The 15544-nt window shown below is 40.5% G+C and overlaps 2 protein-coding genes across 50 annotated transcripts in view; both read left to right on the forward strand.

The window, feature by feature from the left end:
- SLC16A9 (solute carrier family 16 member 9) overlaps positions 1–5725 on the forward strand; it is an 83925-nt gene extending 78200 nt beyond the window's left edge. For all 4 annotated transcript variants that reach the window (XM_086382448.1, XM_086382450.1, XM_086382449.1 and 1 more), the window contains 2 exons: positions 1749–2666; positions 3597–5725. In XM_086382448.1, coding sequence (XP_086238574.1) covers positions 1749–2666; positions 3597–3784 — 1106 coding nt within the window. In that variant the 3' untranslated portion in view covers positions 3785–5725. The remainder of the gene's footprint in view (positions 1–1748; positions 2667–3596) is intronic.
- Positions 5726–8782: 3057 nt separating this feature from the next.
- LOC147343084 (uncharacterized) overlaps positions 8783–15544 on the forward strand; it is a 282954-nt gene continuing 276192 nt past the window's right edge. For 16 of the 46 annotated variants that reach the window (XR_015156989.1, XR_015156994.1, XR_015156992.1 and 13 more), the window contains exons 1-3: positions 9496–9659; positions 12773–12916; positions 14112–14188. Coding sequence is in view for 21 of the 46 variants with exons in the window: in XM_086382493.1 (XP_086238619.1) it covers positions 9633–9659; positions 12773–12916; positions 14112–14188 (248 nt within the window). In the remaining 25 variants the exon portion in view is untranslated. Of the gene's footprint in view, positions 9076–9224; positions 9660–11171; positions 11325–12770; positions 12917–14111; positions 14189–14859; positions 15105–15286; positions 15379–15544 lie in introns of those variants that run through there. The other 30 variants (XR_015157009.1, XR_015156998.1, XR_015157008.1 and 27 more) reach the window with 21 other exon arrangements.

The raw sequence follows: 15544 nt of genomic DNA on the forward strand, positions 1-15544 counted from the left end.
GCTAATCCACTATGGAAGTACATGAAATATACTTTTCAGTTCTTTCCATTTGTTTTCTGAAGTGCTTTTAACCTTTGAAGTATGTGCCACTTTTAAAAAGAGAAGGAAGGATTCAACTTGTCTACTTTTATTACTTAATAGTCAGCACAGGGATATTTCCTAAGTAGCCACAAAAAGATACTGTATTAACTGCCATTACACTAATGTGAACTATTGATTAATGTTTGTAAGCAAAGTTTTTTTCTTTCGGGATGAAGGAGTTAATTTTAAATATGTTAGGAAGCGACAACTGTGGTACCGTTTTTTTTTAAATAATTCTAAGAGTCATTTGGTTATTTGTAATTTTTACAATAAGCTTGGCATCCTGTTGGGATTATGATGTAATTTGGTATACACCATTTAAAAAGTATGATTAACCTCTTTAGACTATTTTTTTTTTAATTACAGATCACTTTCTTTCCTATTTTTTTTTTGAGTTGACATTTCTCAATGATATTTAAATGTTAAAATACTCATTAACAACTTGAAATCAGAACCACATAAGAACACTTCAAATTAAATGGGCTGATGTAATTTGCCATTCCAGTGTGGTTCATGTGATCTACTAAAAAAGGGTATATTTACAGTGTTGCACAAATGTACAAGCAGGCATACTTTGTAATTTTAATATCCTATCGAAGTTCACTTTACTTTCTCATAGTTTATTAATATCAATCATTCATTCTGATGATTAGCAATGGATTTGAGCTTTCCTTGTGTCTCAGATGGTAAAGAATTAGTCTGCAATGCTGGAGACCCAGGTTCGATCCCTGGGTTGGGAAGATCCCCTGGAGAAGGAAATTGCAACCCACTCCAGTATTCTTGCCTCAAGAATGCCATGGACAGAGGAGCCTGGCAGGCTCCATGGGTTCGCAAAGAGTCAGACAAGACTGAGTGACTAACACACTTAAGTTATCAAACCACTATAAATATCCTACAACTAAAATATTAATATATTCTTCATCTCAAAAAATAAAATATGAAAACTTTTCTTTTCCAAAAGGAATACATATAAAGCATGTAAGTACTAAAAATGTGGTTGTATAAGGTATTTGTTAAGAACATAGGTTCCGGGGGTCAGACTGAATGTGAATCCTACTTACGCCACTTGTAGCTTTCTGATCTGTGGCAAATTTCTCAACCTTTCTAGCCCGAGGTCACTTCAAGTGTACACTGGGAATAATAATAGCACATACCCAATAGGAGGGGCTTCCCAGGTGGCGCTAGAGGTAAAGAACCCACCTGACAATGCAGGAGACACAGGAGATGTGGGTTTGATCCCTGGGTGGGAAGATCCCCTGGAGAAGGAAATGACAACCCACTCCAGTATTCTTGTCTGAAAACTTCCATGGACAGATGAGCCTTGTGGGCTACAGTTCATAGTCACAGAGAGTCAGACATGACTGAGCAAACACAAGCACTCACACGCACCCAATAGGATTATTGTAAGGAAACATTGTTGTGCCATGTAAAGTATTTAACACAGTGTCTGAACTGCAAATGCTAATTTTGAAAATAGATCGATCAGTGTTACTATTGTTGAGGTCATCATGGTCATCATCTTCAGTTTTCTTGTTGTGATTTTAATATGAAGACACACTCATGAATGCCAGTGTGAAAAAGAAATTGAACTGTAGTACTAATAATGCTTGTTCTGAGAGTCCTGATGATAAGAGGTTAAGATTAAACAGTTCCCATTTCCTTTTTAGGTTCAAGTGTTGGACTTTTTATATATGCTGCTTTGCAGAGACTGTTGATTGAGTTCTACGGACTGGATGGATGCCTGCTGATTGTGGGTGCTTTAGCTTTAAATATATTAGCCTGTGGCAGTCTGATGAGACCCCTCCAGTCCTCTGATTTCCCTTTACCTGAGAAAACAGCTCTGGAAAATGTACCAGATAGGTACTCGATTTACAAAGAAAAAGAAAAGGACCCAGAAGAAAACATAAACATGCTCGAAAAGAGCTACATTGGGGAGGAAACATGCAAGAGCACCTTAGCCAATGGTGACTGGAAATCAGAGAGTCTGCGTCATAAAAACCCAACAACAATGGCATGCACAAAAGAGACTGAAACCTACAAGAAGAAAGTTGCAGAACGGACATATTTTTGCAAACAGCTTGCCAAGAGGAAATGGCAGTTATATAAAAACTATTGTGGAGAAACTGTGGCTCTTTTTAAAAACAAAGTATTTTCAGCACTCTTCATTGCCATCTTTCTCTTTGACATCGGAGGGTTTCCACCTTCGTTACTTATGGAAGACGTGGCAAGAAGTTCAAATGTGAAAGAAGAGGAGTTTATTATGCCTCTTATTTCTATTATTGGCATTATGACAGCAGTTGGTAAACTCATTTTAGGGATACTGGCTGACTTCAAGTGGATTAATACCTTATATCTCTATGTAGCTACCTTAATAATCATGAGCCTGGCCTTGTGTGCAATTCCATTTGCCAAAAGTTATGTTACGTTGGCACTACTTTCTGGGATCCTAGGGTTTCTTACTGGTAATTGGTCCATCTTTCCTTATGTGACCACGAAGACAGTGGGAATTGAAAAATTAGCCCACGCCTATGGGATATTAATGTTCTTTGCTGGACTTGGAAATAGCCTTGGACCACCAATTGTTGGTAAGATATTTATCTTATAGTAAGCCCATTTTCGGAGAAGGTGATGGCACCCCACTCCAGTACTCTTGCCTGGAAAATCCCATGGGCGGAGGAGCCTGGTAGGCTGCAGTCCATGGGGTCGCTAAGAGTCGGACACGACTGGGCGACTTCACTTTCACTTTTCACTTTCATGCATTGGAGAAGGAATTGATAACCCACTCCAGTGTTCTTGCCTGGAGAATCCCAGGGACAGCGAAGCCTGGTGGGCTGCCGTCTATGGGGTCGCACAGAGTCGGACACGACTGAAGCCACTTAGCAGCAGCAGCAGCAGCAAGCCCATTTTACTGTTCTTCTTAGCAATGTCTCTGAATACAGGAATTGCTTTTGTAATAATAGCACAGATTTATACAAAATAAATCTGCTTGGAATGCCTCTTGATCATGATTTATTCAGAATCACTTTGCTATAGTTGGAAAAGCCAATACACTTGCTCAGGAATTTGTGTTTATTCTTCATTTGGGAGAAACCCAAAATGCTGCTTAGTCTTGTCCAATTATTTAAGAAATTCTCCTCTAACTCCCATTAGGCCACTTTGGGAGTAGAGCTGGGTAATTTATATCCTAATCCAAACTGTATATAAATTTTTTAATTAACTTTTTTATTAGGTTATAGTTGATTTACAACGTTGCATTAGTTTCTGCTGTACAGCAAAGTGAGTCAGCTATACATATACATATATCTACTTTTTTAGATTCTTTTCCCATGTAAGTCGTTACAGAGTATTGAATAGAGTTCCCTGTGCTATTAAGTAGGTTCTTATTAGTTCTCTATTCTATATATATAGTAGTGTGTATATGTCAGTCCCACGAACTGTATATAAACTGATGAGATTAGAGTATTCCTATACATACTATGTCTATCAAACTCACTTTTTTCTTACTCTCTTTTCAGGTTGGTTTTATGACTGGACCCAGACCTATGACATTGCATTTTATTTTAGTGGTCTCTGCGTCCTGCTGGGAGGTTTTATTCTGCTGCTGGCAGCCTTGCCTTCCTGGGATACATGCAAAAAGCAACTCCCCAAGCCAGCTCCGACAACCTTTTTATACAAAGTTGCCTCTAATTCCTCTAACGTTTAGAGGAATATTGGAAGGCGCTAAAGACTGTTTTCACACAGCGAAATTTCACTGTGTCTGATCTGAATGATTTTTTTTTTTACATATCCTTTATGTACTGTATATGTAGACTCGATCTCCTATATTTTTTCTTTTTTCCCCCCTTTTTCCAAAAAGTTGGACTACTCTGTTTTACTACTATTCATGAGTTCTGGACATTGTGAACATTTTGGCCAGCCTCAGAAGGCTTTCTCTGTGTAAAGAAATATCATTTCTCTGCCGACTCCATTAGTTCCTTTGCAGGGCAGCCAGAGGAGACTCTGGCTATTTTAAACTGATGCAAGCAGCGTGATGAGTTATGTGTGAAGGCCGCCAGGGACTAAAACACTCTCTTCTCTCTGTTAGACTCACTAGTACATAGAAGACTTCGAGCCAGTCAGGAAATGAAAGTGGTTCCTAAAACAGCGTTAAGAATTGCCATGGCACCAACTGGTCATTTTTTAAAAACATGATTTTTAAATTACCATCCCCCATTTTCATGATTCTGTTTACCTTGATGAAGCACTAAATGTTTGGTGCCCACCAAGGACACGTCCTTCCAATTCCTAAGGTGTTTGCTGAGATCCAGGCAGTCTCCAAACAAAGGGGTCGTCACCATAGCCTTTCTTCCTGGTTGGTTGCTGGAACCTCACTCACTTTTGTCAGCAGCCACTCAGTGATGTTTTCCAAGAAGTGCTGACTTTACCTGTTTCCAAATTGGAAATGCATATTTAAAGCATTCCATTCTGGCAAATGGGAAACATCCATTTGCTTCGGGCACAGTGGGGATGAATTGCCAGTCTTTGCATATCTTCTCAGTGAGGCATTTATTTGCAACTATCAGATTTTACTGCTATCCAATTTTAATTCAAGGGCAGAACTAAAAAGTGTGTGGGTGGTGTGTGTGTGCATGCATGTGAGCATTGTGCTCTGTGTCTGTGCACTCTATGGAAAGGGAAAGGGGGAATAAGATATTGATACCCTCACCCACCTTTATTCAATTGTAAGAAAAATATTCTAGGAAGGAAATCAACATTTAATAAATTGACTTTTTTCTAAAGAAATGTTTTTTTAAACTTTGCTATGCATCAGAGTCTTCTATAGATCCTTTTTAAAATGTAGTTGTCTGAGTACCACTGGTAGAGATTTTAATTATGTACATCTAGGCTGTGGGCTAAGCATCTATATTTTTAATAAACTCTTCAAGTGATTCTGAGAGCACAGCCTGAATTGAGAATGACTGCTATAAGACTGGCAATAGAGAAACAGTTTTTTCTCTTAAAAAAATAAAACCAGTAAACCATTGAGGTGAGGGTTTTTTAATAAATAGCCAAGTTTGGGTCTTTAAATAGGAGGCACTCTGCCCATTGTGCCAAAATTGTCTTTTCATTTCTTTTGAAATAGGTAAGGTTATTTTATACGTCTATGTTGCCTTTCTTCGAAGGCGCCTGAAGCACTTTATAAGCTTGAATCCCCACAAAACCTCAATGAGGTCAGTAAATAGTGCTTTTCTAGGCAGGAAACCTGGAGTTGTGGGAACTTCATACCTGAGTGAATCCTACTCAGTAACCCAATCGTGGGGCTCCAAAGCGCCTTGGACTTCTGCTCCATATTCCGACTTCTGGAAAGTTTTCTGTACCTCATTCTTTAGTCACTGTCAGGGTAGTAAGTAAAATAAGCAACATTCAAAAAAAAAATTAACTGAAATGTTTTTGTGATAAAAGTTTTTTTTGCCAATATCATGTTCAGGAAATCCTATAACCTTTTTTTATTTTTTTAAATTTTTATGGCATCCCCACATTCATCAACGTTGATACCTGTCCAAATGCGTCATTACCGTGTCTACTAATATCATCCAATGTGTGCATTATCCATTGTCTTAGGAATAAATTTTAAGTTACAATAAAATTTTTTTTGTTTGTTTTTTATCATTGTGGTTGCTTTTTCTCTTCTTAGCCGCCATACCCCCAGCACTGAATTACAGTCACATTTGAATGTAAAAATACAAATTCTCTGATTTCACTTCAGATCCAGAATCTGGTGATTTAGACATTAGCATATTCAAAATCACTTCATGGCTAATAGATGGGGGAAAAGTTGAAACAGTGGCAGACTTTATTTTCGTGAGCTCCAAAATCACTGTGGACAGTGACTGCAGCTATGAGATTAAAAGATGCTTGCTCCTTGGAAGAAAAGCCATGACAAACCTAGACAGTGTATTAAAAAGCAGAGAGGTCACTTTGCCAAAAATGGTCCATATAGTCAAAGCATGAGTTTTCCAGTAGTCATGTACAGATGTGAGAGTTGGACCATAAAGAAGGGTGAGTGCTGAAGAACTGATGCTTTTGAACTGTGGTTCTGGAGAAGACTCTTGAGAGTCCCTGGCACTGCGTGGAGATCAAACTAGTCAATCCTAAAGGACATCAACCCTGAATACTCATTGGAAGGACTGATGCTGAAGCTGAAGCTCCAATACTTTGGCCACTTGATGGGAAGAGCTGACTCATTGGAAAAGATCCTGATGCGGGGGAAGATTGAGGGCAGGAGGAGAAGGGGATACAGAGGATGAGATGGTTGGATGGTATCACTGACTCAGTGGATGTGAGTTTGAGCAAACTCCAGGAGTAGTATAGGACAAGGAAGCCTGGCGTGCTGCAGTCCCTGGGGTCGCAAAGAGTTGGACTTGACTTAGCAACTGAATAACAAAATTATTTTGATCATTAGTTTCCAAAAAAGCTAAAATGTCATTCCTACAGAATCCTTTTGAGGAAAGGGGAATGGACTCCCTTTTGGAATTCTTAATATTGATCTTGCTAATCCTTAATGGAATTCTTGGTATGTTCCAAGCACATTATGTTATTCATCCCTCATAATAGCCCTGTGACATGGGGATTCTGACCTTCTTTGTATGGTATAAAACATAGTTGACATGGTACAAACGATGTACAGAAGTCATTTTCAAAAGCAAAATGAGAAATATTTCTAGTAAGCCCTTTGATTTCTAACATGGCTAGGATAATAGGGCCTAGCTGGGAAGATTGCTGTAAAGCCAGTCCTGTAGTGAATAGATGAATCATGTTTATGAAGACAATTATTCATGACTTGCCTATTTCCCGAGTATTTAAAAACACCATTTAATAAAATTTTATTGATTAGAATATGATCTTTCTTTTGTGACTCGGAAGATATTTCCTGACATTTCAAGTGCCTAGGGTTGATTTTGGGAAATGTATGAAATAAGAAAGTTTGTTAGGGACCCTTTTCCCTGACTTGAACAGCTCCTCATTCTCCTTTCTGCTTCCTGCCTCTCTCTTTCTCTCTCTCTCTCTCTCTCTCATGAGCCTCCTAGGAGCCAGTTGATGATCTAATTTTCTCTAGGGTGACTAGGTCTTCAGAGGAGAAGTTTCAGCCACCAACTTTTAAAGGCCTCATGAGGAACAAGCCCAAGAATCAGGAGTTCCAGAGGTCATGATCGAGCAGGATGGCAGTTTTCTTGTGCTGGCTGAAAAGTCCTGTGACCTGAGATAGCCTCAACTTCTAGCAATCATCATAGGATTATCTCAACCCAGGATGTTACGGGAAATGAAGAACTTTGTTTTGAATAAAAGAATGGCTCCTTTTTTCTTTGACTTGGACACAGTATTATATTGAACATGTAAAATACACAATTTACATGAACAGTGCTGTACAATTCTTCTTTTGTTAGTAAGAATCTTGGGACCTTTTGTGCTACCGTCAATTGTGTGTGAAGAATGTCAGTAAGATGCCTCTTTGAGTAAGGAGTTTAACCACAATCAGTTAAAGATCCAAGATCTATAAATCATACATGGATAATATTTGGGACGATGGTGTACATACTTATTAAGGTTGTGATTCCAGTTCCTGTGGCTGGGTGATTGTGAGCAAATTATTTAACCTCTGAAAGCCCATCCCCCTATATGTATAACTGGCCTATGTTCATAAATATTAGCTATTATTATTTTTGTTATAGTCCTTACTCTTGAGTGTGTGGCTTCTAAGTACTGGGGCAAGTATCGAGTATTCCCGGGCATAGGAGTGGGATAAATGTATTGAAGGGTCTCATTTAGGAGAATAAACCTTCGGTTATCTACAACTTGTACAACTGTCACAGTTCTTGCCCTCCCCCAAGCATGTTCTTCTCAAAATCTTTTATCCTTAGGGATTCATGACTCAGCACATTTTTCTGAAATTGCCATTCAGAAGCTTTGACACAGAACGGAACAAAACACACGCTGTTCTTGCACAAATCACATAGAATCCACTTTGTAAACTGGGAATTTGAACTTTTTTTTTTCCCTTAAGAACTCATCACCCAAGCTGCTTGGAAGGCGGGACTGAAACTGGGCAGAAAGCAAAAGGCTCCCGTTTGTTTATTGAGCGCTAATTGGCTTCAGCTCAGAGCCTTTACCTCTCTGCCTGCCCAGTATGCCTTTGAGATTTACCCTTGAGGGAGTGCAATTCCTTGCCAGGTCCTCTGGGATTCTGTTCCTAGCAGGTCTCAGTCACATTAGTAGCTTTTTGCTACATACATTCCTTGTTTCATAAAATTATTTACTTTTGTCTCCCTTCAAAAATAAAAAAACGTACTTTTAAAAATGTTGTCAGTTTCCTCTAAGTGATAGTCTAAAACTTTCGGTAAACATCACGTTTTCAAAAACGAATAATGAACTGTGGTTAAGGTGTTGAATTGCCATAGGTCACCTTAAAACTACATAGCCACAGAGCTATGCCTGTTTTTTCCTTCCTGGGAATCATTCCCAGTGTGATAAGACGAATTATTATTTTGGATCTGGATTCCCAAACATCTACAGTTTTCAGAGGCAGTTTCTAAGACTAGTCCAGATAACTCTAACACCTAAGGGGACCAGGTGGGACTGGTTTGATCAATCTCCAGGGAAGGATGGAACAGGTTCAGCAACTCATTTGCAAATAGCCACTAAGGCTGCTGGGAAGCTGCCATTTTGGAGTCCTGGGAAAGGTTAAGCGAGAATAAGAACCAGGTGGAGGAATCATTTGAAACCAGTGAGAGGGCCATGGTACACACAGAGCCAGGATGAGCTCAGGTCCCTGGACAGAACTATAAGTAGAATATAGGTTTGTTCCCATGAAATGGGAACGTTCACTGTCCAAGACTGAAAAGAACTGTAACTTCCGAGGGGCATTTTAGCAGTCACCAGCTGAGGGGAGTAAGAGGAAAAAAGCTCTGTCTTTGCCTTGTTCTCAAAGCCCTGGGAAGCGGTGTGAACCAAGGAAAGGTAAACAGAAGCAGCAAAGAACCTGAGCAGTCAGCTTTGATGTGACTAGGAAGGGATGTGCCTAAGAAATGTGAGAGAAAGCGTGTGTGTTTGTGTGTAGCCACGCAGGCACGCATGCGCACGTGCGTATGTGCTTGCGTGCCTGCGTGTGGTGCATGCGTGCGTGCGTGCGTGAAAGAGGTTGAGAGAGACAGGGAGGGATGGGTCTTCATTACCTCAGCCTACAGCCCACCATGAAATTTCTCAGGAAGATCTTGTTTCAGGACCTGGAGCCTCGCAGTCTTTCCAGAAAGACCTGAAGATTGAAGACCTCTGGGTTGTTTCTAGGCAAGAGGAAGATTCTTTTTAGCTGGGCTTCTTCAGGAAGTTCAAGATATTGATAGATTTTCTCTGTGGGTCATTGACTTTGCCTTAGGAGGAGTTGCCTCACCCCACCTTCAGGGGATCTTCAGGAAGGGCGTGGGCTCTGGGTAACAGCAGAGACAGTGGCTCAGCGCCTAGTGAGCTAGGACTGGTCTGTGAGTAGGCGCATCCTCCCAGGGCATCTGCTGAAACTGATGGCAGTGGTAACTCCCCAGGTCCTGGTAAGCTAACCATTGGATATAGGTGGTAATAAGAAAATAGCTTGGCATGGGGGAGGAAGCATGGGATCTGGAGTCCCGCAGAGCAGGCTTTTACTTCCGAGCTCCTCCAGTTACCACCTCTCTAGATGGGTACTCTTTGGTTTGTTAAGCTTTCTGAGCTCAGCTTTTGTTACTGGTGAATTGTACTGTCGGAAGGTTTAGACATAATAGATGCAAAATGTCCAGTGTGTAATTGTTTCTAAAAAAGAAATTATTTTTAATCCCTGCTCCCACTTTTCTCTTAAAGGAAACCTCAGTATCATAAAAATAAGTATAGGGTAAAGTAGTAGATACACAATATACAGTAGATTGAATTCTAAGCGATTGTTCTGCAAAACAGTTTTGTGTGTGATGGTGGGACCATCGTTTTTATAGTAGTAGGGGACAGTGTATTACTACTAGATTTTGCCCTGCTGCTGCTAAGTCGCTTCAGTCGTGTCCGACTCTGTGCGACCCCATAGACGGCAGCCCACCAGGCTCCCCGGTCCCTGGGATTCTCCAGGCAAGAACACTGGAGTGGGGTGCCATTTCCTTCTCCAATGCATGAAAGTGAAGTCACTCAGTCATGTCCGACTCTTAGCGACCCCATGGACTGCAGCCCACCAGGCTCCTCCGTCCATGGGATTTTCCAGGCAAGAGTACTGGAGTGGGGTGCCATTGCCTTCTCCGAGGTTTTGCCCTAGATGCTAGGAACACAGGAATAATTAAGAAAGCTTCTTGCCCTGAGGAGTTAATGGTTTAATAGGAACAACTAATATCCAATTAAGTATAAATGCAGAAGCCACTTTTAAAAACTTGTTAATTTATGTATCCATTCAACAAATTTTTATTTAGCACTCATTGTGTGCTGAGTATGCAGGGCTTCCCAGGTGGCGCTAGTGGTAAAGAACCCGCCTGACAATGCAGGTTAGACGTAAGAGACGGTGGATCGATCCCTGAGTTGGAAACATTCCCTGGAGAAAGGACTGGCAGTCCACTCCAGTATTCTTCCCTGGAGAATCCCAACGACAGAGGAACCTGGCGGGCTACAGTCCATAGGGTCGCACAACTGTTGGACACGACCGAAGCAACTTAGCACAGCATAGCGTGCTGAGTATGCAGACGTTGAAATAATGGTGAGGAACAAGACAGACGTAGCCTTGTGTTCACAATTATTTCTTAGAACACAAAGTAGATCCCATAACAACACAGTATTGTGAAGCAGTTGTCCTTCAATTAAAAATAAATTGTAAGAAAAGTTCATTCCGTGGTATCAATATTCTAACCAGTGCTTGTGCTGTAAGGTCAGTTCTCTCTCTGATATGTGTCTAGGGGAAGAAAAAGGTATCTGTGTTTGTTCTGCTGTGTCACTTCAGTGTCTCTGCAGGACCTTGGCACTCATTGCCTTGGGGGCCAGGATTGGTTGCTAAGGGCCCACAGCTGAGTCGTGCTCTGGGCACTGCCTTCAGCTGAAGGAATTACCTCCCTCCTTAGGAGAAGCTGACTTCCCTGGTGGCTCAGACAGTAAAGCGTCTGCCTACAATGCAGGAGACCCGGGTTCACTGGGTCAGGAAGATCCCTTGGAGAAGGAAATGACAATCCACTCCAGTACTCTTGCCTGGAAAATCCCGTGGACGGAGGAGCCTGGTAGGCTACAGTCACAAAGAGTCGGACGTGACTGAGTGACTTAACTTTCACTTTAGGGGAAGCTGAACTCCAGTAACCCTGGCCTCAATGACTAATGAATGGCTTCGTTGACTCTATTGGGATAACTCTGAAGTGCTAGCCTCTCTCTAGGGTTTTCTGTAAGAACTGAGTCCTCTGTTGCAGTTGCATCACAGCTCAACTTTTTCTGTTTTCCCTGTTTTCCCTGTTCTCTGGAAGGTGCTTTTCTACATGCCAGTCAACATCCTGCATACAAACTCCATTGCATAGTCAGCTTTTCACCAGGAAACCTGACTGAAGATACCCGTTATTCCAGTACAGTGAGAGAATGCCCTGCTTACAGGGTCATCAGAGCAGAGGGAGAAGGGAGACATCCTTCTTGGGGGCCTATATGTGCCTAGTATTGTTGCAGATACTTCACAACCAAATCTTGACCTGTTTAAGTTCCTAGGACTTTGGCAAAGATCAAGTATTAGCAGGCAAAGCCTGCTGCTTAACTATCAAGATGCCACAAAGATGCTTTTTGTTTTTCCTAATTTATGTATTTGGCTGCACCGGGTCTTAGTTTTGGCACACGTGATCTTCATTTGCAGCATGTGAGCTCCTAGGTGGGGCACGTGGGGTCTAGTTCCTTGACCAGGGATTGAACCTGGACCCTCTGTGTTGGGAGCACAGAGTCAGCCACTGGACCACCAGGGAAGTCCCGGCACAAACATGCCTTTTAACTTGGTACATTGAGGGCCCATGTTTCTTGTGGCAGATTCAGATTCTTCGTTTTTTATTCACCCAACCCACATTAACCGAGCACCTACTATGTGTCAGTTACTCTCCCAGAGACCAAGGATGTAACTGTGAGCAAGGTAGACAAGGTTCCCACCCTCTTTGAGCTTGTCAGAGCCCTGGAGCTAGTTGCAGCAGAAGTCTCAGGTGTTACGGGAAGCTCTAGGTGGGCTGGCTCTTTAGCATTGTCCCATTTTAGTCAAGTCACCTCTGAGTCGCTACGATTCCCAAAAGAATGGATATCGGGGCCAAAATGCCAATTTATTAATTTGTATGAGAACTTTCCAGTTCACTTACTAGTCACCCTTTCCCGGTAGGTAAGTCCAGGGGGAAGCCAAGTACTAATCAGAAGGTGTTTGAGGTTCCTGGGATCAGGGCCATGGTGGCTCATTGAGTGACAGGTGTGTTTTTAACAGCATCATGAGAGGACAGCCTGATTCTGCTTTCACCTCTCTAAGCACTGCCTCTGGACAGTGCTTGTTGGGCACAGATGCTATTTGCCTCCATGGCAACAGCACCATGGCTGACCAATCAGTGTTCTCTCCTCTGATGTGTTAATACCTTTAGTCAGGTTACAGCCAAGTGCTGCTGGTCAGAGCCACTGTGCAAATGTCTGCTCAGAGGCATGATGTTTGATTCATATTGCTCAGAGGACAGTCTACTTGGGCAATACACAACTTTTACTGAGGGAGCCACCATCACCAAGGACAGTTGCAGAAACCGAGGAATCAAGGAAATCAAGCCGTGTGCTTCAGGCAGAGGCCCAGCTCCTATCTACTGACAAAGGTGGGGAGGTGAGGGTACATTCAGATGTGATCTGACCCACCCCTCTGACCTCACAGAAGAAAACACCATGGGCCAGAAAGAGACAGGTCCCGAACAGAACTCTCCTTCCTCACTCTTTATACCTAGAAATTCATGGCATCACTCCCTTCCCTTGAAAATAAACATGTATTTAATATGTAGCAAGAATGTCATGATTAGTAAGAACCTTTTTTGTTGTCCAATATGGTAGTCACTGGTGAACGTAGCTAGTCAGCTCTTGAGATGTGTGAAATTAAGGCACCAGTTAATTTAAAACATTGAGTATATATTTGATGATTATTTGATAATTAGATAATATTTGGCTATATTAGGTTAAATACATTATTAAACTAATTACATATGTTTCTTTTTATGTTTTTAATGTGGCTGTGAGAAATTTTAAGATTACACATATGGCTCATATTATATATTTACTGGGCAGTACTATTCTAGATGCTATCATCTAAAAGCATATTTCACAATTTTAAAGAAGATGGTAAATAATCTGCCTACAATGCAGGAGACCTGGGTTTGATCCCTGGGTTGGGAAGATCCTCTGGAGAAGAGAATAGCAACCCCCTCCAGTATTCTTGACTGGAGAATTCCATGGACAGAGGAGCCTAGCAGGCTACAATCCATGGGGTCACAAAGAGTTGGGCACAACTGAGTGACTAACACTTTCACTTTTTTTCATCACATTATATTAGGTTGATATAAATCTTCAGTCTCTCTTAAGATTTTTCTTTAATTTACATATTTTGTTGCTATGAACCTTAAGATTTTTCTTCAATTATTTGGTAAATAAATCAGATTTATTTGGCCTGTAGAGTTTCCCATATTCTTGATCTTGTTGATTGCACCCTCCTTGTTTCATTTAATATATTCTTTTGTAGCTTGATACCTGGAAACTGGGAGTTATATCTAGAGGCTTGGTCACATTGAGATTTGATTTTTCAGGGAAGAAAAATTCATTGGTGGTGTGTACTTCCGTCTAAATATCTGGTTGCCTCAATTTTTTGGTGTTAAGATTGAGCTGTGCATTCAGCATGATTATCCATTGTACATTTCCCCATAATATTTTCTTCATATAATGGTTTTTGTACTTTCTTATGGTCATTGCTTATGCTCATTATTTCACTAGAGGTTGCAAAATGGTGAATATTCTTTGATTCCTTCATTTGTTAGCTGACATCCGTCTATAAAGAGATGATTTCCCCTTGTCAAATTATCAACTTCCTCAAGGAGCAGCAGATACAAGAAAGGTAAGATACATACTTGATTCTTTGTCTTTATTTATCAGTTGCAGAAAGATAGGTTGGCTTTCTGGAATCCTCCAAATGTCCCCAGTGAGTTCCCCTGCCCTGCCTTGAGGGAAGACTGCATTATGAACTCATAGATTTAAATTTTCGGGGGTAGTAGATTTCCAGCAGTTGCAGAGTTTTCTTTTTTGATGCTCAAATTTTCTTATCAAGTTGCCTCCTGAGTCCCACTGATAAAAATTCAGTAGTCTTTATTAGTTTCTTTACTTTTTGACATGCCACAATATTTTAGGCTGATCTTTCACATTTTCTGCCCCAGATCTGGAATTAGTCATTCCAAGGAGTCCTGTGGGGTGGTTTTCAGACCACAGTCTTGGCAGTAGGAATGTTCATCAATAGTGGGTTGAAAATTGTTTCTACAAAATAATATATTTATTTTTCAATAGAAAGTGCATCATGAGTTAATAATAGCTCTTATTTAAATTGAGGATCACATATTTTTGCCCGATTTCATTGATTTTATTTTTTTGTTGAATTATAGTTAATTTCCAATGTTTAATTTCTGCTGTTCAGCAAAGTGACTCAGTTATATACATATCTACATTCTTTTTTAAATATTCTTTTCCATTATGGTTTAGCATAGGATATTGAATATGGTTTTCTGTTCTATACAGGAGGACCTTGTTTATCCATTCTGTGGATAAAAGCTTACCTCTGCTAATCCCAACCTCCCAATGCACCCCTCCCCCAACTCCTTGCCCCTTGCTAACCACAAGTCTGTTCTCTGTGTCCGTGATTCTGTTTCTGCTTCATAGCTAGGTTCATTTGTGTTTTAGATTTCACATATAAGTGATATCATATGATATTTATCTTTCTCACTTCACCTAGTATGATAATCTCTAGTTGTATCCATGTTGCTCAAATGGCATTATTTTATTCATTTTTATGGCTGAGTAGTGAAAATTCTGACTTTCTAATGATAGAATTTATTATATCTTAGCATGTATATATTATTTTAAAAATAATGATAAAACTATCATTGTGAATTACATGATTACTGAAAACACTTTAAGATTGCTTTGTAGCTCTTTTTGTCCTTAGGGTAACCTAATCGGGATGTGAAATCAGATTGCTGTGTTTTAGTCCCTTGAGATAATCCCTCTGCGTGTGATTAAGTGACAACTAGTTACTAGGTTTGTGCAGTACTATTAATAATGGGTGTTTCTCCTATTGTGAGTCAAGTTGAACATCTTTTTGTATGTGTAGGAGACATTTGAATTTCTTTGTGAACTCTGTTTTCCTATAGAGTTACTGGCCTTTTTATTCTTTATTTTTTGAAACTTTTTATATTTGAGGGCT

This window comes from Bos grunniens, chromosome 28 (genome assembly GCF_055505025.1).
Source record: "Bos grunniens cultivar Pamir isolate PY7600 chromosome 28, Bosgru_T2T1.0, whole genome shotgun sequence".
In the NCBI taxonomy this organism is placed as follows: domain Eukaryota; kingdom Metazoa; phylum Chordata; class Mammalia; order Artiodactyla; family Bovidae; genus Bos; species Bos grunniens.